The sequence below is a fragment of the Varanus komodoensis genome, unplaced genomic scaffold (genome assembly GCF_004798865.1).
Source record: "Varanus komodoensis strain SLA01 unplaced genomic scaffold, ASM479886v1 scaffold74, whole genome shotgun sequence".
Classification (NCBI taxonomy): Eukaryota; Metazoa; Chordata; class Lepidosauria; order Squamata; family Varanidae; genus Varanus; species Varanus komodoensis.
In genome coordinates, this window is record NW_025336401.1 from 2,307,448 (window position 1) to 2,329,887 (window position 22,440).

A 22,440-nucleotide genomic window follows, 5' to 3' on the forward strand; every position below is an offset into this window, starting at 1 on the left:
GTGAAGCTGACGGAGGACTGGAGTCATGTGAGCATAACGCCCCGTCCCCGTCAGCAGCCTGGCAGCTCTATTTTGAACCAATTGAAGCGTTCGGACTGTCTTCAGGGGAAGCCCCACGTAAAGCGCGTTACAGAAGTCTAGGTGGGAAGTCACCAGCGCGTGTGTCACTGTCGCCAGGCAGTCGTTATTATAACTGGGAAAACCATAGCTTTGACTATACGAACTTTTGTCCACTGGATGATGTCTCTGCTTTTTAGTATGCTGTCTAGATTTGTCATAGCTTTCCTCCCAAGGAGCAAGTGTCTTTTAATTTCTTGGCTGCAGTCCCCGTCTGCGGTGATCTTGGAGCCTAGGAAAATAAAATCTGTCACTACCTCCATTTCTTTCCCATCTATTTGCCAGGAAGTGAGAGGACTGGATGCCATGATCTTAGTTTTCTTAATGTTGAGTTTCAAGCCAACTTTTGTGCTCTTCTCCTTCACTCTCATCAAGAGGCTCTTTAGTTCCTCTTCACTTTCTGCCATTAGAGTGGTATCATCTGCATATCTGAGGTTGTTGATATTTCTCCCAGCAATCTTAATTCCAACTTGTGATTCATCTAGCCCAGCCTTTTGCACGATGTGCTCTGCATATAAGTTAACATATAAGGGTGACAATATACAGCCTTGCCATACTCCTTTCCCAATTTTGAACCAATCAGTACTTGCATGTCCAGTTCTTACTGTTGCTTCTTGACCCACATATAGGTTTCTCAGGAGACAAATAAGATAGTCTGGTACTCCACTCTCTTTAAGAATTTGCCACAGTTTGTTGTGACCCACACAATCAAAGGCTTTAGCATAGTTAATGAAGCAGAAGTAGATGTTTTTCTGGAACTCCCTAGCTTTCTCCATGATCCAGCGTATGTTGGCAATTTGATCTCTAGTTCCTCTACCTCTTTGAAACCCTGCATGTTCCAATCCTGTGGCCACTGTTGAGTTTTCCAAATTTGCTGGCATATTGAATGTAGCACTTTAACTGCATCATCTTTTAGGATTTTGAATAGCTCAGCTAGAATACTCTCTCCTCCACTAGATTTGTTGTTGCTAAGACTTCCTAAGGCCCTTTTGACTTCACATTCCAGGATGTCTGGCTCGAGGTCAGTGACCACCCCATCATGGTTATCAGGGACGTTAAGCTCTTTCTTGTATAGTTCTTCTGTGTAATCTTGCCACCTCTTCTTAATCACTTCTTCCTCTGTTAGGTCTCAGCCACTTTGGTCCTTTATCATGCCCATCTTTGCATGAGACCTTCCCTTCATATCTCCAATTTTCTTGAAGAGATCTCTGGCCCTCCCTATTCTATTGTTGTCTGTTTCTTTACACTGTTCATTTAAGAAGGCATTCTTATCTCTTCTAGCTATTCTCTGGAATTCTGCATTCAATTGGGTGTATCTTTCCCTTTTTCCCTTGGCTTTTGCTTCCCTTCTCTCAGTTATTTGTAAAGCTTCCTCAGACAGCCGTTTTGCTTTCTTGCATTTCTTTTTCTTTGGGATGGTCTTAGTTGCTACCTCTTGTACAATGTTGCAAACCTCCATCCATAGTTCAGGCACTCTGTCTATCAGATCTAATTCCTTAAATCTATTTGTCACCTCTGCTGTATATTCATCAGGGATATGATTTAGGTCATACCTGAGTGGCCTAGTGCTTTTCCCTACTTTCTTCAATTTAATCCTAAATTTTGCAATGAGAAGCTCATGATCTGAGCCACAGCCAGCTCCTGGTCTAGTTTTTACTGACTGTATAGAGCTTCTCCATCTTTGGCTGCAGAGTACATAGTCAATCTGATTGCTTTGTTGACCGTCTGGTGATGTCCATATGTAGAGTCGTCTCTTGGGTTGTTGGAAAAGAGTGTTTGCTATGACCATCGTATTCTCTTGACAAAATTCTACCAGCCTGTGCCCTGCTTCATTTTGTACTCCAAGGCCAAACTTGCCTGTTATTCCGGTTAACTTCTGGCTTCCTACTTTAGCATTCCAGTCCCCCATGATGATACGGACAACATTTTTTGGTGTTATTTCTAGAAGGTGTTGTGGGCCTTCATAAAACCGATCAGCCTTTTCAGCACCAGTGGTTGGGGCATAGACTTGGACTACTGTGATGTTGAATGGTTTGCCTTGGATTCGAACTGAGATCATTCTGTCATTTTGGAGATTGTATCCCAGTACTGCTTTTCCTACTCTTTTATTGACTATGAAGGCTACTCCACTTCTTCTGAGGGATTCTTGCCCCCAGTAGTATACCTGATGGTCGTCTGAATTAAATTCACCCATTCCTGTCCATTTTAGTTCACTGATTCCTAAGATGTCTATGTTCAGTCTTGTCATCTCATGTTTGACTATGTCCAGCTTGCCTTGATTCATAGATCTTACATTCCAGGTTCCTATGGAGTATAGATCTTTGCAGCATCGGACTCTCCTTTCACCGTCAGATACATCCACAACCCAGTCGTTTAATTCTTTCTGGCGCTACTAGTACTAGCCCCCTGCTCTTCCCCAGTAGCACATTGGACACCTTCCGACCTGAGGGGCTCATCTTCCGGCGTCATATCTTTCTGCCTTTTGGTACTGTCCATGGGGTTTTCAGGGCAAGGATACTGGAGTGGGTTGCCGTTTCCTTCTCCAGTGGATCACGTTTTGTCAGCGCTCTCTGCTGTGACCTGTCCATCTTGGGTGGCCCTGCACTGCATAGCTCATCGCTTCATTGTGCTACACAAGCCCCTTCACCACGGCAAGGCAGTGATCCATGAAGGGGCAAGGGAGGGCTCCCTTAATGGCATGTTGACGCCTGGCCGGAGAGATGTGAGCCGGGTAGCTGGCCTCCCCACAGCTGCAACCTGGAGCGTGTGATGCCCTTCAGGAGCAGCCGTCTGCCCCCCCCCCACCCCGCATGGTTGCCCTGAAGGCAGCTTTGCTGAAATGCAGCTGCCCCTGCGGGAAGGGGGGAAGGGGGACTCCGGCCACATCTAGTCCCCCACCCCTGGGCTTCTTCGGTTTGGCACTTCTGCCCCTGAGCGACTGGGGAGCGTCAACACAACGCCCTCCCCTGGCTGGGGCTCCCCAGGGAAGTCCACATCTGCAGCAGGGGCAGTGAGAGCCCACAGCACCCTGGAGCCGGCATGACTCCAGCGTGGCCTCGGCTCTCGGGAGGCTGCCTGTTTCTCCGCAGGTGTGGGGGTTTGTTTTCAGCTGGCAGATGGCAGAGATGCATTCATACTGAAGGAAAGCAAACAGGGTGTGACTACAAAGGCCTGTGGACAAGAAATGCAGGGAAGTGTGCAGACTGTTCCCGGCCTGTGTAGAGTTCACACATTGCAAAAGTGGTGCGTTTGAACCAGAAGGCAGGAGAGAGATTTCAGCAGGCAAGTTCAGACAGGAAAATGGGCTCATCTCTCCCCACATACCCCAGCCAGGGCAAAGGCACCCCAATTTAACACCTAAAGAGGGGCAGCTGTCCTCTGCCTTCCGAGAGAAAGCCAGCTACAGCTCACCTGAGTCCAAATGCTGCAGAACATGACTTGCTCATCATTTCTAGCCCAGCAGCTGAATGTTGAAAACGACGGCCAGGTTTAGGGTTCCTTTTCGCCTTCCAACTATGGCAGTGTTTGTTTACTCCGGCAGCACGTTTCAGACGTAAGAAGCATTCTAAGCATCACCCGAGAAAGCACCACGGATGCGGGGGGGGGGGGGCAAAGGCAGTGTTTGCTTTGTTGGCCACTCCACCTTTTCCTGCTTTTTCACTTTTTCTCCCCGCAGCCATACAGCTGTGTTCCTGAAACGATGTGATACCTCGGCTGAGATTCCTGAGGAATTCTTGCAAGTATCGGGTCCATGTTTCAAATATGCCAGGACTAATCCCATAATATTCAAGGCATGAGTTAAACAGGATAGAAAGCCCTGGCGTCAGTTGCAGTTCTCCACCTCTGCCCCCAGACAGCAGCTCCAAATTGCATGGAGTTATTGACCAGTGCCTTCTGTAGCCTTTCCAAACTGTACTACAACTCCCATCACCCCCAGTCAGCCTGGCTGCTGGGGTAGACTTATAGAAGCAGAGCGAGTCAGAAGGGGTCTCCCAGGCCATCTAGTCTGACCCCTGGCTCCGTCCGGCTCCTCCCACGGCATGCCTGCCACAGCTGGGTGCTGTGGTCCAGCAACATTCAGATGTTCAGCCAGTGCTTACTGAGAGGATGCAGATTTGGACCTTCCTTTGGTGACATGCATGTGGATCAAGGAGCAGCAGTCGTCGTGGCAAAAGTGTGCAGCACAGCTGACCATCACCTAGTGCTTTCCAGTGGTTTTGGACCTCAGCTCCCATCAGCCTTGGCCAGCATGACCAAGGACCAGGCACACTGGAAGCTGTAGTGCCAGGTACCGCAGAGTTCCCATGCTGATTCGACTACCCTGCCGACCATATACGCAGTAAGAAAAAGGCAGAAAAAGGAGTAGCCCAGACCCGGGCCACGGTCCGCAGATAAGTGAGGTTCGTCCATGGCTGGAGTGAAGCATTCCGGGTCTGCCCAGCCTCGGCCGCAGGGATCGGGAGACCATCTTGGCAAACAGCCTGGAGACACGCTTTCCAGTGTTTTGGCCTCCAACTCCCATCCACCCTAGCCAGTATAATCAAGGCTTCAAGAGGATGGGAGTTAGAGGCCCTGCGGTTCCATCAGGTTACAGGCTATGGAAGAAAAATGGGACAGAAGCCTTTCAGCTGAGTTTTTTTCCTGTGCAGGAGGGGCTTTGCATTTTTCTCCATATTTTTTGGAGAAATGCCTTTGAATTGCCTCCACTGCCCTGGGATCCATCCTGAGGAAGGGTGCTGTAGGAGCGCCTTAAATAGTGACTTTAGCAACACACACAAAGCCATTGGCTCTGAGTGTGCCTAGCAGCTTGGAAAACAACGGATCCCAGTTTCCTTAATCCCTCCGTGGTTGCAAATCGGCGCTCGGACTGGATTCTGGCCATGGGCAGTGTTGAGATCCAAGCCCCAGGTCGGCCTTCTGTTTACCTCCGAATAAAAAGCCCTCTCCGTGTAATTACAAGATTCCAGCTCGCTCGGGGGAGCGCGAGGCGGTGCAAGGCCGGGCCGAGCTGCAGTCGGCAGAATGACGGTGGCAGCGAAGGCGGTGTGTTTGCACACTGCCCGTCGCGGGCTCCTGTTGTGAACGCCGACAGCTTGCCACGCTGCCAGGGAGGAGGCGAATCCTGGTGGGGGGGGGAGGGGGCAGCCAGGGGCCCGTTTGCAGCGCGCCACAACCCTGCCGCCCTCCAGTAACCCGTCCTGTGAGCACAGCTGCTCGCGCACGAGCTGGAGCCGGGACACCCGCGCGTTCCTGGCCAGTCGGTGGCGCAGAGCATTCCCGGGAAGCAGCGCGCCAGGTCCATCCTGGTCGCAGTGCCTTTATCAGGCCAGTCAAAGGGTCCCAAAACCCCGCAAGCCCTGCAAGTCTCCAGGCAGGGTGTCGCGAGAAGCTGGCCGGGCGTGTGGCGTGCCGTCGGGTCGCCTGCGCGTTCAGCACCTGCTGCCATTTGGGAGGGTGGAGGGCCGTGCTGCAGGCCACCGCGTGAATGTGGACCTGGGTGGCATTTGCACGTGGGGCGGGTGTTTGCTCACAGTCTGCTGGTCTTCCCATGAATCCGTTGCCCTCCTGGCTCCTCCGCACCACACACACGCAACCCCAATAATTAAAAAAACCAGGTGCAGCCTGCAATCAGCAGAAGACGACTCGTCCTGGGAGGAGACTTCCCACCAGATGGAGAAAGCGGGAAGTGGCATTTTGGAGCGTGGCCTGAACACACACGCACAGCTTTGCCTGATCTGTAACCCAGCCAGGACCACCCTTTCTGCCACTGATTTCTGAGATGCCTCACAGTTCTCATTTATTCTCGCTGGAGATGAATGCATCGTGCAAGGTAAGAACATAATATGTGTGCACCCACTATATATCCATCTCACACACATCCCTGGGAAAATGCATTTGCTCCACACACCTTCAGAAAGACCAGTGGGGGTTGGCGCTCCTTGAAGAGACAACATAGGCCGAATTTGGCAACAGGGACCAGAAGAAAGCCACTTCGATGGTCGAGTCATGCGAGACACAAAGAGGCTTGACTTCCCAAAGGCATCTGAAGGAAGAAAGGGCAGATTGTTTTTGTCATCTTGAGGACTGGTGAAGTGGACTGGCAGTACCAGGTCCATGAGGGACAGATGGACACACACATTCAGACAGAGAATTGATCTGTGTCTACACAAACACGTATGTATAGTTAACTAAGGGAAGTGGTGGCAGCTGATAATTTGGGTAGGGATAAAATGCATTCCTAGAGGAAATAAATATACGAATATATGAGCAGAGCCAGCTGGAGCCAGGGGCTAGACTAGATGGCCCGGGAGTCCCCTTCTGACTTGCTACATTTCTGTGAATGCGTTTCCACTGGTCAGGCATGAGTGCCATCGCTTATACAGCCAAAACAGCCAAGAAGAGAGATCATCATTAAATTTATTTTAAATATCACATTGCATCTGTATCCTCCTTTTCGACTTGAGTGGTTTAGAGAATTTCATTTTATCCTCCAAACAACAACCCTGCGAGGTGGGTTAGGCTGGGAGTGAATGACTGGTCCAGCGCCGTCCAATGAATTCCTGGCTGAAGGGGGACTAGAACTGGGGGCTCCCCAGTCTGCAGCCCAACATCAAACGCGCTTGCCAGAAGCCGTTTGGCTTGTGGAAGCCCAAGAACACTTGGCTGCAGTGGCCACCCAGCGCAGGGGAGCGAGAACGGAGCGCTCGGTGTGTGGGAGGGAGGGGAAAAGGGGCAGCGCTGGGCGGCCAGCGGCCAGCCAGGTTGCCCTGGGAGAGCAGCCGCCAGGAACCTTTGGTGCAGCGACCACAGGCAGTGGCACATGGCCTGGTTGCCAGGAAGCCACAGCTTGGAGGAGCAAGTTCTACGATTCAGTAATTGGGTTCTGCCCCCCCCCCCCGAGCCCATCTGACGACGAACCAAAGTGATGACCGCCAGGATGGCACTGCTCAGTTCTGTGCTGAGCCTAGCAGAAGGGGGTGCTTTGCCCAAGCAGACACCCCGGCATGCCCTGAGCCCGGAAGTGGCTTCTGTTTCTGCCCAGGTTCCCCCAGCACCGTGCGCCGCTTCCTCCATGGCTGGGCAGCCAGCAGGGCTGCATCGCTGAAGGGCATCGAGCCAGGAGGATCCCTGCAGTGTGGCCAGAGCCGGTTTGTGAAGCGCGCCTTTGCCACAGCCGCATGTGCTGGCCGGTGTTCCTGCAGACTTGTGCTCAGAGCAGGGCGAGAGTCAGGCCTTTGTGGCCAGGACTGCGGCTGGCTGGAGCTGAGGCCCTCCATGCACCTACTTCGCAAGTCTCGGAGGGAGAGGGGTGCCCAGCTGTGGGTGCCCTTCACGCGCTGCCCAAAACAAGGACGGGTCGCCCGGGCCACGCTGTGTCTGGCCAGCACAAATATCTCGAAAGATCCTCACGGCCTCTCCTCTTCACAGCTTCATTTCTTCCAAACCCTCCGCAGGGACCTAACTGCCTATTAGAATAATTCAGGTTATTTTCAGAATCTAATCTGAGAAAATGAATTAAAACAGCCAAACCCTTCATTAGTTCTCGGAGAAATCATTTCTCAAGTCAAGGAGGGCAACAACGTGGCGTGATGCAGACCCAACAAGCCGAATTTATTAATTATCCTCTCTTGGACGGAGAGAAGAACACGGCGGGACGAGTGCCTTCCTGGGGGCAGGAGGGAAAAGAAGAGTTGCTGCCGGCAAACATATTTACTCATTTAGACATTCAACACTCCTCATCACCTTCAAAGCCCATCACCTTGAAGTCCCCCTTTCCGCTTTTAATTCACCAGCCTTTTCCTTCTTGATTTCGGATCACTCAGTTGTGCAAAGGCTGCCCTTCGTCAGAAGAATTGCCAGCCTTACAGGTTGGCACGCATCAAGGGTCCTTGCGAAGAGCCCACCCTCCATCTGGGCAGGGTTGCCATTGTCAGGGTCTCTTTACTAATGGTGAGAAGGGGGTACCAAGACCCTCAGGGAAGATGGGATCACCTTGAACCCCAGCGGTTTTTTGGTGAGATCGCCCAGGCCCCCTGCAGCGGGTCGTGCTCTCCACCACCGACTGCAAATCGCAGCCCATGCACAGACACGTCTATTAGCTGCTAGCCACATACACCAATACAGAGGGTGAGGCTTCCAGGTAATCCCAGTGCAATAGCATCCTGATGTCTTTAGGCATGACATGTTCTAAATGCCTCAGAAATACTGGTAATAAGAGCAAGGAAAACATGACTGATTGCTGTATTGACAGCTCAGCCTGGCAAATTCTCGACCGCTCAGGTCGGCCGGGTCTGCCTGTCTAACCGTGCAAAGGTGTCTGATGGAGGAACCGTTCCGGCAGCCTGGTGCGACAACCACACTCCAGGCGCTGGCCTCTGTGGGACTAGCTGTTCAGGTGGGCCGCTCAGAAGCAAATGGACACGTCCTTTCAGGCTTTCTGCTGCTAGCGAGAGCACAGCTGTTTCCTCACCGATCCTGATGCTCCTGCTAAGAATGCCACCTTCTGAAGGCAACGGCAACACGAAGCAGCAGCCTGGCTTGAATGCTGGTGCCTTCTGAGAACGGTTTGATTTTGTAACCCTTTTCTGCCAGGATTTATCTGAATGTTCCCAACACCGCGCATGGGAAACGGGGCCTCCGCGGCAGTGGCGGGGCCTTCGTGACTTACGCCCGCCTCGAGACTTCCCCTGGCCACCTTCGGTCAAAGTGCGGCTGAGTGCCTGCGAGAGCCCCCTGGGCTTCCTCCTCTCCCTCGCCATGGGAACCTGCTTGCTCCCCTGCGCCTCGCTCGGCCCGGAGCACGGGGCTGCTGAGAGGAGCCCCCGCCCTTGTGCCGCGGCCCGGGCCGCGACAAGCGAAGGGCAGCACAGACGCGGGGCGGCGGGTGACGATGCTGAGGAAGGGGGCCCACGGAGGGCGGGTCTCCGAGACTGGGGCAGGCAGGGGTCCTTCACGCCGAGTTCTGCCTCGGGGGAGCCGGGCTGGGGAGCAGGGCTGCACTGTGCCGAGTGGCAGCCTGACCCCATGTGAGGTGACGTTAGTGCGGGAAATCCGTGCAAGGAAGAGAGCTAAGCCTCTCCACCCAGCCCGAACAGGTCCGGCTGGTTGGAGAGCAGACTCGAGTCGAGTCCCTGAAGAGCGGCTGGGCGCGGAGGGGCCCAGCCCTCCTGGTGCTGCTGGGATGGGGGCTTCTTACCCCCCGAGAGGGGGGCAAGAGAGGGGCAGCTCCGCTGTTCCCCGGGGTTCCCTTGGGTATGTTTGCCCCCGCTGCCTTGGTTACCCCTGGACTGGCTGGCTCCCTGCGGGAGAATCTGGCTCAGGGCCTGCGAGGGTTTCCTCTCCCCTCCTCCGGAGCAGAAGCGCAGTTTCCTTCGGGAAAGGGAAATGCCTGAGTTGGACCATCCCGAGGCAACATTTGGGGGTCATTTGCATCGAGTTTCCCGCCTCGGGCCTTCACACAGCCCTTTGCCCTGCCTAAGGACGCAGCCTGTGGGTAGTGAAATACAACCTACATCTAGGGGGAAAAGCTTTTCAAAGAGGAGGCTGCAGGAGCGCGACATTCTGCACTGCCATGTGACAGGAATCAGTGTGCAGGGGGACCCCTCTCTCCCACCTTGCACGGATCAGGGACGTGGTCTGGACCTCTGGGAGGGAGCTGAGCTGGGCATGGCTCAAGTGGCAGAAGGACCTCCACACGGGGCAGGGCATGCGCTTGCCCGAGGGCATGGAGGAAGGCGCAGTCTTCCTCAGGAGGGTCCCGATGGCGGCTCAGAGCAGAGCAGTCCGTTCAGTCCAGCAGCCGCTCACACAATCGGCTGCCCCAAAGGGAGGTCCACAGGCTGCAGAGGAGGGACAGTGGCTCCCACCTGGAAGGAGCAAGAAGCCACCAGGACTGATGCCCATGGAAAGCCGCTGCTGCCGCCTCCATGAACTTGCCCACCCCCCTTAAAGCCACCCACATAGCTGGCCTCCATGGAGGCCCGTGCAAGTGACTCCCGCAGGGCCTGAAGCAGCCCGTCCTTCCATCTGGCCTGGGTCTCACACCTGTCGGCTTCATGCGATGGCCCAGCTGGGCTCACGCGCTGTGCCCGAGGGAGAAGAGGGTCCCCCTCTCCACGCCCCTGCTCCAGACACAAGCTGGAGGCTTCAGACCACATCTCCCCTCAAGTTGCACCCTTCCCTTGCAGGGGACTGCTTCACCCCCCACCCCCCAATCATTTTATGGAGAGAGCGAACACCCAACGCAGGTGTGGCTGATGTAATCGCCCCCTGGGGCAGCACCGTCACTTCCTCTGGCAGGAAGTGTTCCATCTGCCACCCTTCTTACTAGCTGAGCACATTCCCTTGATGTGGGGAAGCATCCAAAAGGACAGGCTGGGAGGCAAAGATCGTAATCTCGCCCAGGCACACCTGGGGAGGGATGTGGGACAGTCAGCAGCAGGCCAGGTGCCTGGCTCTTTCCAGCTGGGATGGAGTGTCGCAGCAACCCTGGTCCTGTGCTTTTGGGGAGGCATCAGAGGACTCCCATGGGAGGTGGCTGAGGCCCCATTGGTGCGGGTGTTCAAGGATAGGCTGGGCATGCGCATGGCGGGCATGTTGTGAGCGGAGCCGGCTGGAGCCGGGGGTCAGACTAGATGGCCCGGGAGGCCCCTTCTGACTCACTGTTTCTGTGTCTACGACTTCTGGTGCCTTCAAGGCCTTGTGCAAGTGCTTCACTTGCTTCAGTGGCTGGTATAAAGGATCAGACCCATTCCTGGAGGACCAAGACAGGCCTGTTAAGGGCTACCCGCAGCTCAGGGGACTCTCCAGCTTTTGAGCCCAGCTCATGATGGTGCTCGAGGGCAGCTTGCCCATCGCCCCCTGGCTTCTTTTAAAGCACCTTGATATGAAGCCACCAGGAGGGTTCAGAAACCTTCGCTTGATGCTTCAGAATCTTGCCAGGTCAGCCTCACAGCAAGCGCGGCAGATGGCTGCACTGTAAGCGTGGCGTTGCTGCCGGCTGGTGGCCATGCGGTGAAACTGCAGAGATGCTTTGCGCGTGTTTTTTTGTATGGACTTGGGTTGCACGTATTTCCTTGAAGACAGCAAAGTTTCAAGGGGGGGTGTGCTGGGGTGGGGAATCTCTTAGGGTGGCCAGTGCTGTGGGCTAACCAGTCCTCTAGTCAGGAAAGCCCAGGAAAGAGGGAATGCAGTGTTTTTAAGGTCAGAATTGGAAGCCTTAGCTATTTATTTTATTTTATTATTATTTATTAAAACATTTTTATGCCGCCCCATTCGCCGAAGCCTCGGGGCGGCTTACAACAATAAATTAGATTCACATAACTACAAATTAAAATATATACATTAGAATAAAATAAGCCACCCTGGCCAGATAAAATTCAATAATATTAACATTTAAAATGCTGCTTAAATAAAAAGGTCTTCGCCTGGCGCCGAAAAACAAATAACGACGGTGCCAGGCGGACCTCTCTGGGGAGCGTGTTCCATAGATTGGGCGCCACCGCTGAGAAAGCCCTCCTCCGGGTACTCACCCTCCTAATTTCTTTCACGGAGGGCTCCCGGAGAAGGGCCTCTCCCGCCGATCTCATGCAACCAAAAGAATTCTAATTTTAGTTCCCCCCTCCTCTTGCTTGGCCTGCCTTATACGTTTGCGTCATTTCAGCACGGAGAGTCAAGTTAATAAACTTTTAGTCCGCTCCTTAAAGTGAAGATGACATGAAATATGCTTACTCAGTTTCCCAAAACTGTTGAATAAAGCCAGAGGCAGAGTTTACATAAGAGAAATTGAGCCACTCCACTCCCAAGGCTTAATTAATCCTGCATTCTCTTCCTGCAGTGGCCAACCGCTTGCCCATGGGAAACCCACAGGCAGGGTATGAATCCTTGTGCACTTCACCAGAGTATCGAAAAGGCGCATCAAGGCCCTGTGCAAACCAGTTCCCAGCGGGTCCTCGTGCGATTGTGTCAGCTGTGCCGCCTGCAGCGTTCTTGCCTTGTCCCTGCCCAGTCACTCAGCAAAAGGAGGGCATTTTCCCTGAGTAATGACAAAAACCAGCGGTGCAGCAGAAAATTTTGACATGCACAGTGGGCACGTACTTGCAAATAGAAATGAGTGGAAAATCACAATAATCAGAGAATGCCATAAGAAATGCAATCTGTTCTTTACCTGCACCCTCTAAATATGAAATGCATCATTTTATGGTAATCCCATAACATGATCACACCAAACTGCGAATTACAATAAAAATGAGGCATCCAAGATGGCGTATTTTAGACAGCTCTCCAGCTTGCTCTCATTTCCAATAATTCAGATCCCTCTGAATATTAATAGTGCTAAACTGTGCCCTTATTGAAAGGTATTCAAGCCGAATAAGTAGTAAGAACGGCATTCCACTCTCAGAAAACTATTTTCTTCAGCTACAAACACCTGTATTATCATTACATTTATACAAATTACAGCTTGAAAAGACTAAATGTCTCAACTTTGGGTGCTAAATGTACATGTCCAGGGTAAAAAAAATAATAGAATGGAAGACCCCCAATATTTGCAAGATTCTGCCTAAATGTTGCTGAGAGCTTCCAACCCTCTATATCATGCATATTTTCTGTACCTAGAAAATATAAATAAAGCCCCAATCAGCCAAACATGCAGGCTTGGGCTCAAGAGGCACACAGCTTTCCAGCTTGTGTAATATGAGTTAGCAGCCCCCCAACAGGAGCTCAGCTCAGGGACGAAAGTTTTCCATGTAAAAACTTTCACATCCTCAGAGGAACAGGAACTGGAGCCGAACCATCAGGAATAAAACAGAAGGCTCTTTGCCGGTTTGGTGTCCAACATCTGACAGCTTGCCAAGGCCATTTCTGTATGCAGGTCAGCCTTCCCCAAACCACTGCCTTCCAAATGGGCCGGACCACAACTCCCCTCAGCCCCAGCCAGCACGGGTTCATTTGCAAGCCTGCCTCCCTATTCCTGGTGGGATATCCAGGCCACGTTCAGGGGGCAGGAATGCTCCCTTTGCAGGGCTTTGGGCAAAAAAGTGCCACAGAAGCAACGCAATGAAAGAGGAACAGAATTGAACGGGTACCGTCACACAAATCGGTGATCACGGGAAAGCTGGAGTCCTCGTGCACGTAAGGAGAGCCCTGCCGGCCAGATCCCCGCTCCACCCCGTCCCGTTCACACAGCCGCCAACTGCCCACAGCACACGGGTGCAACAGCATCCCCCCACACCCATGCTCCCCAGCCACTGGTGCACACAGGCACACCACCTCTGGGCTGGAGGCAACACTGAGCCCCCTGGACTAGCACCCAGAAAGAGCAGCTTTTCCCCCGGGAATCGTGCAGGTTGGTGGCCATCAATGCTTCTTGTGGACGTGGATTCCGTGGGTTAATTCTGCACTGTGGGAAGAAGCCCCTGCGCCGACCTGTTCTGTGCGCGAGAGAACTGCCCCCGTCTCCACTGTGCATCTTTTGCCCACCTCCAACGGGTTCCCACACTCGCCTTTTCTCTCCAGGCTGAATAACTGCAGTCGTGGCTCAGCCCCTCGACGGCGTCGATCGCCTTCTGCCGCGCTCTTCCCACTCCGCATTCCCCGGCAGGACGCAGCTCTTGGAGCTGCTGGAAGGACGGCCAGGCACCAGGACGTTCAAGAAGGAACTGCTCGGGCCTCACCCAAGCTCCAGCTGTGGCTCAGGAGAGGCTTCCGGGAAGAGGTCCTGCTGGGGGCACACCCTACTCACGAGGAGGCCCTTGCAACAGCCACATCCTTCCCCTGCCTCTTCAGACAGCCCAGCGTCTGGGGACTGAACGGCTGTTCCACCGAACAGGATGGGCAAAGTGGGGGCGGGCAGGGCTGCGTGTCCCACGGGAGCTCAAAGGCCATCGGGTGCTGGCCCCCCGGTGGCCCTGCAGCTCAGCGGGTGACCCTGGGCCAGGCACTGGCCCTGCCATGCGCGGAAGAAAGGTGGGCTATCAGTGCGGTCAGTGCACTCCTTGTTGCGGCTTTGGAACTGGGAAATGAGGACACGCCAGAGCAACTGGAGGCCGCGTTGATTCTGGCCAGGCACCTCCGGGGCCAGGCGCCCGCGGTGGGTGTGCAGACAGTCCAAGGCAGGTGGGCCTCCACGATTCTCGTCTGGACAACCGGCACCTGCACCTTTCAGCACACAGCAGGGCAGGGGTTGTGCGTGCGGGGCAAGGCTGGGCTCCCTTGGCAGCACGCTAAGTGCCAAGGCAGGGAAGCGGGCATGGCTCCGGGGCAGAGCCCTGCCTTGCATGTGGAACGACGTAGGTCAGATCCCCAGGGACCCTGGGGGCTGCTGCTGCTGCCAGTCAGTGCTGTCGATACTGGCTTCAACACTCCAAGGGGCTAGTTCAGGACAAGAAAGATTCCTCGGTTCCAACAGGCATCCAAGCCAGAACAGCAAACAGGAGGGCAGCCATGGAAAGGCTTTGCAATGTGGAAGGTCTGGTCCGGAAGAGCATGCCTGAAAGCGACTGGGAGTGGCAACGGCACCCTAGCAGATCATCGGTCAGCGGGGGGGCAGTTCAGCAGGTGCACAAGAATCTGCAGAGGAGTTAACGCTCCCAAATGTGGCATCTTCAAAGCGGGTCAACTGGCCATGCCAAGGATCAGATTCCTGGACCCTAAGCATCCTTCCACAATCAGAAGCATCGGCCGAACGCCAGGGAAGAGCTTCTCTGATGCAGAAAAAGGAGAGCCACGCCAGCAGCGTGCACCAAGGAAATGTGACTTATTCACACAAAGCATAATCCATGTGTTTGTGTCTTGACATAAAAATGTCCCACAACTCCCAGCGTGCCCTAGCCAGGCCTAAAAAGCTGTAGGATATTTTTCCTGTCTAAGCAAACGTAGGATCGTGCCCCTCCTTACCTGCATACTGTAGACACTTGGGGGGCAGGTGACGACCCTTCCTTTTTGCAGGCATTTGGCCTTTAAACTGCTGTGTATTAATTTGACGGCTGGGTTCGCAGTGTTGTCAGTACATTTCATGTTTAATTATAATTTTGGGACACGTCTTACTGTATTATTCATTTAGGGTGATTCTGCTGGTAATGTTTAGGTACCTCCCCAGGGCCATTTGCCAGTTGGATGGTATACAAGCCTAACAGTAGCAGGAATTATAATCACGACAAAAATAAAGACGAAGGCTTGCTAACATTAAACACATTTCTGAGCAATGTGCAAACCATGCAGTAAAATGACACAGTAAACTCTTGCATGACACGAACGCCGAGATCGCTGTTCCGGGAAGGCTGTCTGAACAGGTGCAGTTCAGAAGGTGCTGAAGACTCAGAGTTGGTGCAAAGGTTCATTTCCAAGCCAAGGTAGACCCGCCCCCCCCCCCCCCCCCCCCTATTACTCAGGTTTGAAGATTGTTTTTCTTGTTTAAAATTTAGTTTTAGATTTTGTATCGTCAGCTTTTTATGGTGTCCTAACATGTCTTTAGTATGGTGCATTTTTAGTGTACCGTGTGAACTGTCCAGAGAGCTTCGGCTGTTGGGCAGCACAGTAGATAAACCAACAAACAAATGAAGACAATCAAATCAACAGAGAAAACACCAGGTCCGATCTCAGCTAGGGCTGGGAACGGCTGCTGCCAAAACCACGGCCAGCCGCCCCGAGACAGCAGTGGTCGGACAGTACACAAACATCTTAAACCAATTAAATAAATACATAAACCAGGGGTAGGCAACTTTTTGGACTTCACACCCCCAACGACTAGCTGTTGGGAGTTGTAGTCCAAAACATTCAATGGACACCTGTTTGCACAGACAGCATGATACGGAATGGAGTCTTACTTGAACTTCCTGTGTTCCTGCTAAAAACAGCTGTTATTTCAGAACCATGAGGACCAGTATCTTGCTTTCTCTTTAGGAGGAGGGTTGTAGCTCAGTGGCAGAGGATTTGCTTTACATGCACAGGGTCCCAAGTTCACTCCCAGGGATCTCCAGGTTGGGCTGGCGACATCTCCTGCCCAGGAGCTGGAGAGCGGCTGCTACCAGTCCAAGTAGAGGAAACGCAGCAAAGGGCACCTTCGGTGTTCATTGCCCTCCTCCTCCTCCTCCCCCCCCCCACCCTGACCATGCTTCTTGCTGGGTTTCAGTTCGTGGGCCAGAATACAACGCTGCTCAGGCCCGTTGTATGTGGACTGGAAGCGTTTCCTTCCCCTCCCACCGTCCTGCACAGGCTCGCTTGACGGACGGAGAGCGATCTGGCTGACAGCAAGGTGCAGCACCTGCATAAATCCAATTTAAATAACCAACCCACAATCGAAGACGGTAATTAAAGTTTTATTTTATCAACTCTATGGTTAAATTACACAATCAAAGTCAGTCGCCTCCCTCCCCCTTTCGCCGTCATAAATGGACATGATAAATAGCGGCTTATAGTGGAAATCAGTAGAATGCACATGGTTATGACAAAAATTGAACCCATATACTCAAACAGCCCCTATATACAACGAACAGTATACACAAAAGAAAAGGGAGCACTTTTTATTTTCATAACCCATGCACGCCAGAAAACAAAACTGCATCTCCTCCAGCCGGCCAATAGGGCAGCACAGCGGTGCCTTCTGAATTCAAGCCTTGATTATCTCTCCCTGTAAAAATCAAAGGATTCACTGGAGATGCAGGTTTGGCATTTCAATTGATTAAACCCCCCTATGTAAAATGGATTTTGTTGCTGCCCCCCCCCCTTTAAGTTGAGCAATCTCCTTAGTGCTCCAAAGATTGCTTGATGCAACCAGCTCTGGAGAAGGCTGAGAACCTCATTGAGACACAGGAAGAAGGGGCTCTTAAGTAGATGCACAGAGGATTGTTCGGCCAAGCAGCAAGATGCGGAGGGGTGCTTTCAATTTTTAGTAAAGCTGTTTTATGTGGTGTGTCACCAGCCTTATTCGGTTAGCATCACAAAGGAAAGAGTCATATTGCAAGAAGACCCAAGTTAAGATTCAATTTGCATGAATTCAGGAAATGCCATTGTCAGATGCCTTCAGCCCCACAGCTGAGAAGAAGGAAAGGTTAAATTATGTCAAGCCGAGCCATTAAAAATACGGCTACCAAGCACATAAACTGAAATTAGCATCAGTTCTCGTTAGAAGGCTAGGTAGGAAAGCTTCAAAGCATGTTCTCTCATCATCACTGCCCTCTTCACAAGGTTTTTGCATAGAGATTCAATGATCGAAGCACATTAACTCACACTCTGCCTCGCCTTCCAGACTGCCAGTAAAAAAGAACAGCAGAGAACTACGCGACGGATGTGCTAGTGGGACGCCAGGAAAAGATCTCAAAAATCAGAGGCAAACAATGCCCCTGTTCCAGGACTCCAGTGTCTTATTTGGAGCATGTTCAGCCGAGGGTAAAATGCTTCACAACTGCAGCCTTATCAGCAGTCCAGGGTGCAAGTCTGACCCCAAGGACCAATTTCCCTCGGAAGAGATAAAAGCGGCCCTGTCCAGCCACGGTCCAGCACTGGGTGCAGGGAGGGGACTGCAAACCGGCCACCCGCTGCCCTTGCATCAGCCGAGGGACCCCAGGGGCCACTCGGGGGCTTTCCGAGTGGCCCCCCCCCCCCGGCGTGGACCGCCCCGCCGCCAGGAGTGCTAGGCTTCAGCCAGCAGGGCAAGTGGCCAGGGATGCCGGGAGCGCCAGCCCTGCACATGCGGAGGCGCCAGTGGGGGAGGCTGGCGTGTCGCGTGGAGGTGGGCAGGGAAAGGCGCGGCTCAGGGGCAGCGCCCACAGCAGAAGATCCCAGGGCGCCCGCCCGTTCCTCTCCCCTCGCCCCAACCTGGATGGGAGGCGGGGAAAGACACGCAGCGAGCGCCAGGCGCCACCTTCCCCGCGTGGCCTGCTTCATCCCATTTCTCTGCCCCATCTTCCCCCAATGCCCGTCGCCGTGTGGCCACTTCGCCGTCCCTTTTGCCTCACACAGAAGAGGCTCACAGCCGCACCGGCCGCTGCAGGTAACGCTTAACTTCGTTTTGTTGCGCGATGCCTGAGGGGGCGTGCGGGTTTACCTGCATCCCCCGGGCCAGGTGGACGGGGCACTCACTGGGTATCTTCTGTACCTATCAGGACGGTGCACCGCTGGGCAGGCAAGCACCTCTCCCCGCCGAAGGAGGCTCACTGCAGAAAGAGCCCACGTTGGAGGCCCCCTCCGCGCATGGGCTCCCCAGAGCGCAGGCCTCCCGGCAGGCGAGTCTAGGACCCCGGCCACGCTCTGCTCACTGCTCTCCTTTCTCCCGAACACCAAGCTGAGGCGGCCCACCCTGTACAGCTCCATGCACAAGGAGGACGGCTGCTCTCGAGTCTGCGTTTCGCATCTTCCGTCGCTGCCTAAAATCTTAACATCTCAGAGGGACACTAAAAAGCCAACCAAAAAATAGCCTGGGCGTCACATCGCGACACAGAGAGTGGGAAGAAGCAAATCCTGGCCCAGGCATGTCCCCCCCTCGAAACGCTCAGCCGCAAATGCTGCGTCTACCCGAAAGAATCTTACTTAGCACTGCACAAAATGGTGGATTCTTCCAAGCTCAGAACCATCGGTCCCTGCAAAGGAAATGCCTGAACAGAAAGACTATCTGTGAAAAATGGCCACATGGCAGAATCTCTTTCCCTCACCAAAATATTCTTTACATCCTCAATATGGATCAAAATTCAGCTACCCCACAGATGCCAGTGAGAGCATTTTGTGGTATAAACATCCTCCAAATAGCCGGGATAATATCCCATCCCCAACACCAACCCCTAACATGAATTAAAACAAGCTTAAAATCCATCAACAGGCAGGCTGATCTTTTTAAAAAACTTTAAAAAGACAAAGACAAAGTCCTTCCTTTCTTTGTCCAAAGCCAACAGGCGCTTTCCCTTGCTAATAGTTTCTTCCTCCGATTATTTACTGACCTGCTCATCACAATCTGTATTTGGTATTTGCCATTAAAAATGGCAGCACTGGAAAACATATTAATGGGAGAAAGGCAAGAAATGCAGCGGGATCTCATGAGATGCTTTATTTCTTGTCTGTGTGCAGCAAAGGAGTCCCCAACCTTTTGGGATTGGTGGAATCTGGAGACAGGGTTGTGAGCATTCTCACCTAATGGCTGCACAGGGGCCAGCCCATTTGCAAAGCTGGTCCCAAAGCTGGTCTCGTTTTCCAGAAAGCAAACCGACGAGACCCAAAGAAAAACAGCATGTCCAAGAACCCAAGGACAAGGCAGGACCGGGATCCAGGCTCCAAAACACAAGACCATGCAGCGCAACTCAAATAAATATGACGCCAAAAGATAAGCCTTCCAGCACGTCAGTCTCCTACTTACGAACAGTATAATTAATAGGATCTTATGGAGTCACATAGAAATCTGGAGGGGAGGGGACGCTGGTGGACACCAAAACAGGTGTCTCATGTGCAGCTGAAGAGCAGCAACACCAGGAACGCTAATGAAGGAACCTAAGAAGAACCTTACAGGATCAGACCAAGGGTGTGGAATGGGCTTCCCCGGGAGGTGGTTGAGGCCCCATCGGTGCGGGTGTTCAAGGATAGGCTGGACGTGCACATGCTGGGCATGTCGTGAGCGGAGCCGGTTGGTGCCGGAGGTCAGACTAGATGGCCCGGGAGACCCCTTCTGACTCGCTCTGTTTCTATGTTTCTGTGTCTATCTAGTCCAGAGTTTTGCCCACCCGGTGGCAGCCAGTGGCCCATGAGAACCACCAGCAATAAGACCATTCTACATCTCGAACTGCCAAGCTTTGGGAAACGAGCGCTTCCTCTACCTCAGACAACCCCCGATAGTGCAAATGGGCCCCACAGGCTCCAGAGGAGCAGATGAGGTTCCACCAAACAGGGTGAAGCTTTTTGGCCAAACTGGGCAGAGTCAGAGGGCCATATTTGCCGCGGCCTCCATGGTGGTGCAGCCCCACCTTGTTGAAATCCTGGCATGAAGACTGAGTAAGTCGCCCCGCTAAGCTGCTGTGTTTCTAGGGCTTTTCCCACAGAGATCTAAGGGCAGAGCAAATGCCCCTATTTGCACCCACAGAGTGTCTCATAGCTTTCAGTTTACTACCGCAAGTGCTGTTCTGGCTGTGTGCGACTCTCTTTTCTTATCTCTAGAGCAGGGACCAAAGAGAAAAACATGGGGGTTTCGCTGGACTGTTACCAAAAATGGGTTGATGGGCCACCCACACCCCACGCGCTGCCCTCATAAACAGACGTTTCCCCCCTCAAAAAGGCTCCCTCCATCCCTCCCTCCTGCGCCCGAAGCCTTCAGCCATCACCCACGCCAACATTTTCTATTTTGCCCACGCGGCAGTTTCTGACAGCGCTTGCTGGCTGCGTTGCCCTTCCCGGCAGGCCAACTCATCTGGGCTTTGCTTCTGGCAAGGGACAGATCTGAGACACGGAGGGATTAACGAGCCGGCCCACAAACAGTGTGGCGATTGCTGCCAAAGCCTGGGCGAAGGCCACAGGCAGTCCCTGGCGTCTCACAGCCCCCCGAGAGGCAGACGCGGCTCTTCCACCCCCTCCAGCGTGCAGCGCTTCCCGGCCTGCCCCCCAGAACCGCCCTGCTCCTATTATCGCCACTGCTCCACATTCCCCACGTAGTCAGAAGTCGAATTGGGGGCGCTCTGGTCCTTGCTGTGCCCTTGCTTTGCCCGCCAGATCTTCCGCTGCTCCTGGCGCTTCCTTCTGGCTTCCTGGTGCTCCTTCTGCCTCATGTACTGGTACCTTTGCAGGAAAAGATCCTTTGCATAATCGTACAGTTCCATGTCTAAAAAATTGAGGACCTCGATACGCTTCTGAGTCTCCTCGTCAATGTCTACGCTGGAGGCCCTTGTGCTATTGTACTGTGTGAATGGCGAGATGAAGTTCATGTTGAAGGTCTTCTCGAAGAGGTACTGAGTCTTCCTCTGAAACTCCGTGAGGCCAAAGAAGGCCATCCGTTTCAGGTTCTCCGTGGCGCTGTCCAGGAGCACCTTGTTTCGCTGCTCTTCCGGCATGACGGACAAGTTGTAACATCCTACGAGGCTGAGGTCGGCCAACATGCGGACCTGGCGGTTGTTGGCCAAGTTGAACGGGCAGTCCATGAACTCTTGCAGTGAGCAGCCCGACCAGTCATCCCCCGAGTAGCAGCTGGGCAGCTCTTCCGACGTGGGCGACCGTCCATCACAGACGTGCAGCGACGCCTTCCACGTGGCTCCCCGCTGCACATGCCGCCACTCGCTCAAGTAGCGGGATACCGGGTCTCGCAGGATGGTGATGTAGTAGAAATTCCTGTGGGGGGCACAGAAAACACACAGTCATTTTCTAAAGAAATGGCAGCTCGGTGGCGCTTGGAAGGAAGTGCCGGCCGAACAGACTGTAGGAGCTTAACTCTAATTCCACTTTCTAAGTCCACTCTGGGGGCTCCCTCTAAGCGTGACACACTGCCCATTGCGACGTGCCCTGACCTGAAGAGCCGGGAGTGCGGACTGCGTGCTCTCATGCTGCAAATTGCGTAGAGGGTGCAGAAAGAAGTTGATTCTCCCTCTGTGGAGATCTCCACCAGAGCGATTTCCTGAAGGTCTGGGGTAGTTCTGCCTTGGCAACGACTTATCCTGTATTTCTGAGCAGGGGGCCATCCTGTTTGTGCAAATCAGGAGCAAAACTCTTGAACATATCCATTCTATTTTATTGTGCCCAACTAATTTTATCTGTGAGCCGTCATGGGATTTGTGTCGTCTCGGTGACTGTAACGAGCAATCATTTCCATTCCAGAGGAGTGGCCACGTGGCTGGAACGTGCACAGGACGGGAGCTGTGGGGAGACGGACGCCACTCTTTCCGGGATGAGATCAGCATCCTTATCTGCACCTCTGTAATGCCCAATAGCCAAAATTCTCTGGGAGCGTTCCCCACACCCAGGTCCCAAGAGCGCCTGACTTGTGTTGCAATTTCTTAATTTGTTTCCAAGACAGACCAGCTTTCCAACTTTTGGGGGGTGGGATGGAGTACGCACCTTCCATAAATGGGAATACCCTCAGATGCATCATGTGTGAATTTAGAAATGCAAAATCAGCAGGTGAACCCAGCCTGAAGGCCAGGAAATAAATCCCAAATCAGCTAGGAATTCCTATGGGATCTCTCCTGGCTACCCAACGGCAAACAGGGACTAACAGGAGAGTAAGCAAAGCATTGCCCAAACAGAGCCTTTGGAACAAGGCAGGGCTTGTCCATGTTGACACCCTGCAGTTGCTTCTCACAGGACACCACTAAGCTCCTGTGTTTTCCAGCAGCCAAGGATAGAGTCCCTGCAACCAAGCGG

General features: G+C 53.2%; 1 protein-coding gene across 1 annotated transcript in view; it reads right to left on the reverse strand.

Annotated features, from left to right (window-relative positions):
* Positions 1-20,711: 20,711 nt before the first annotated feature.
* Positions 20,712-22,440, reverse strand: part of HS6ST2 (heparan sulfate 6-O-sulfotransferase 2) — a 129,185-nt gene continuing 127,456 nt past the window's right edge. Inside the window, exon 3 of the mRNA XM_044452719.1 lies at positions 20,712-21,411. Coding sequence (XP_044308654.1) covers positions 20,712-21,411 — 700 coding nt within the window. The remainder of the gene's footprint in view (positions 21,412-22,440) is intronic.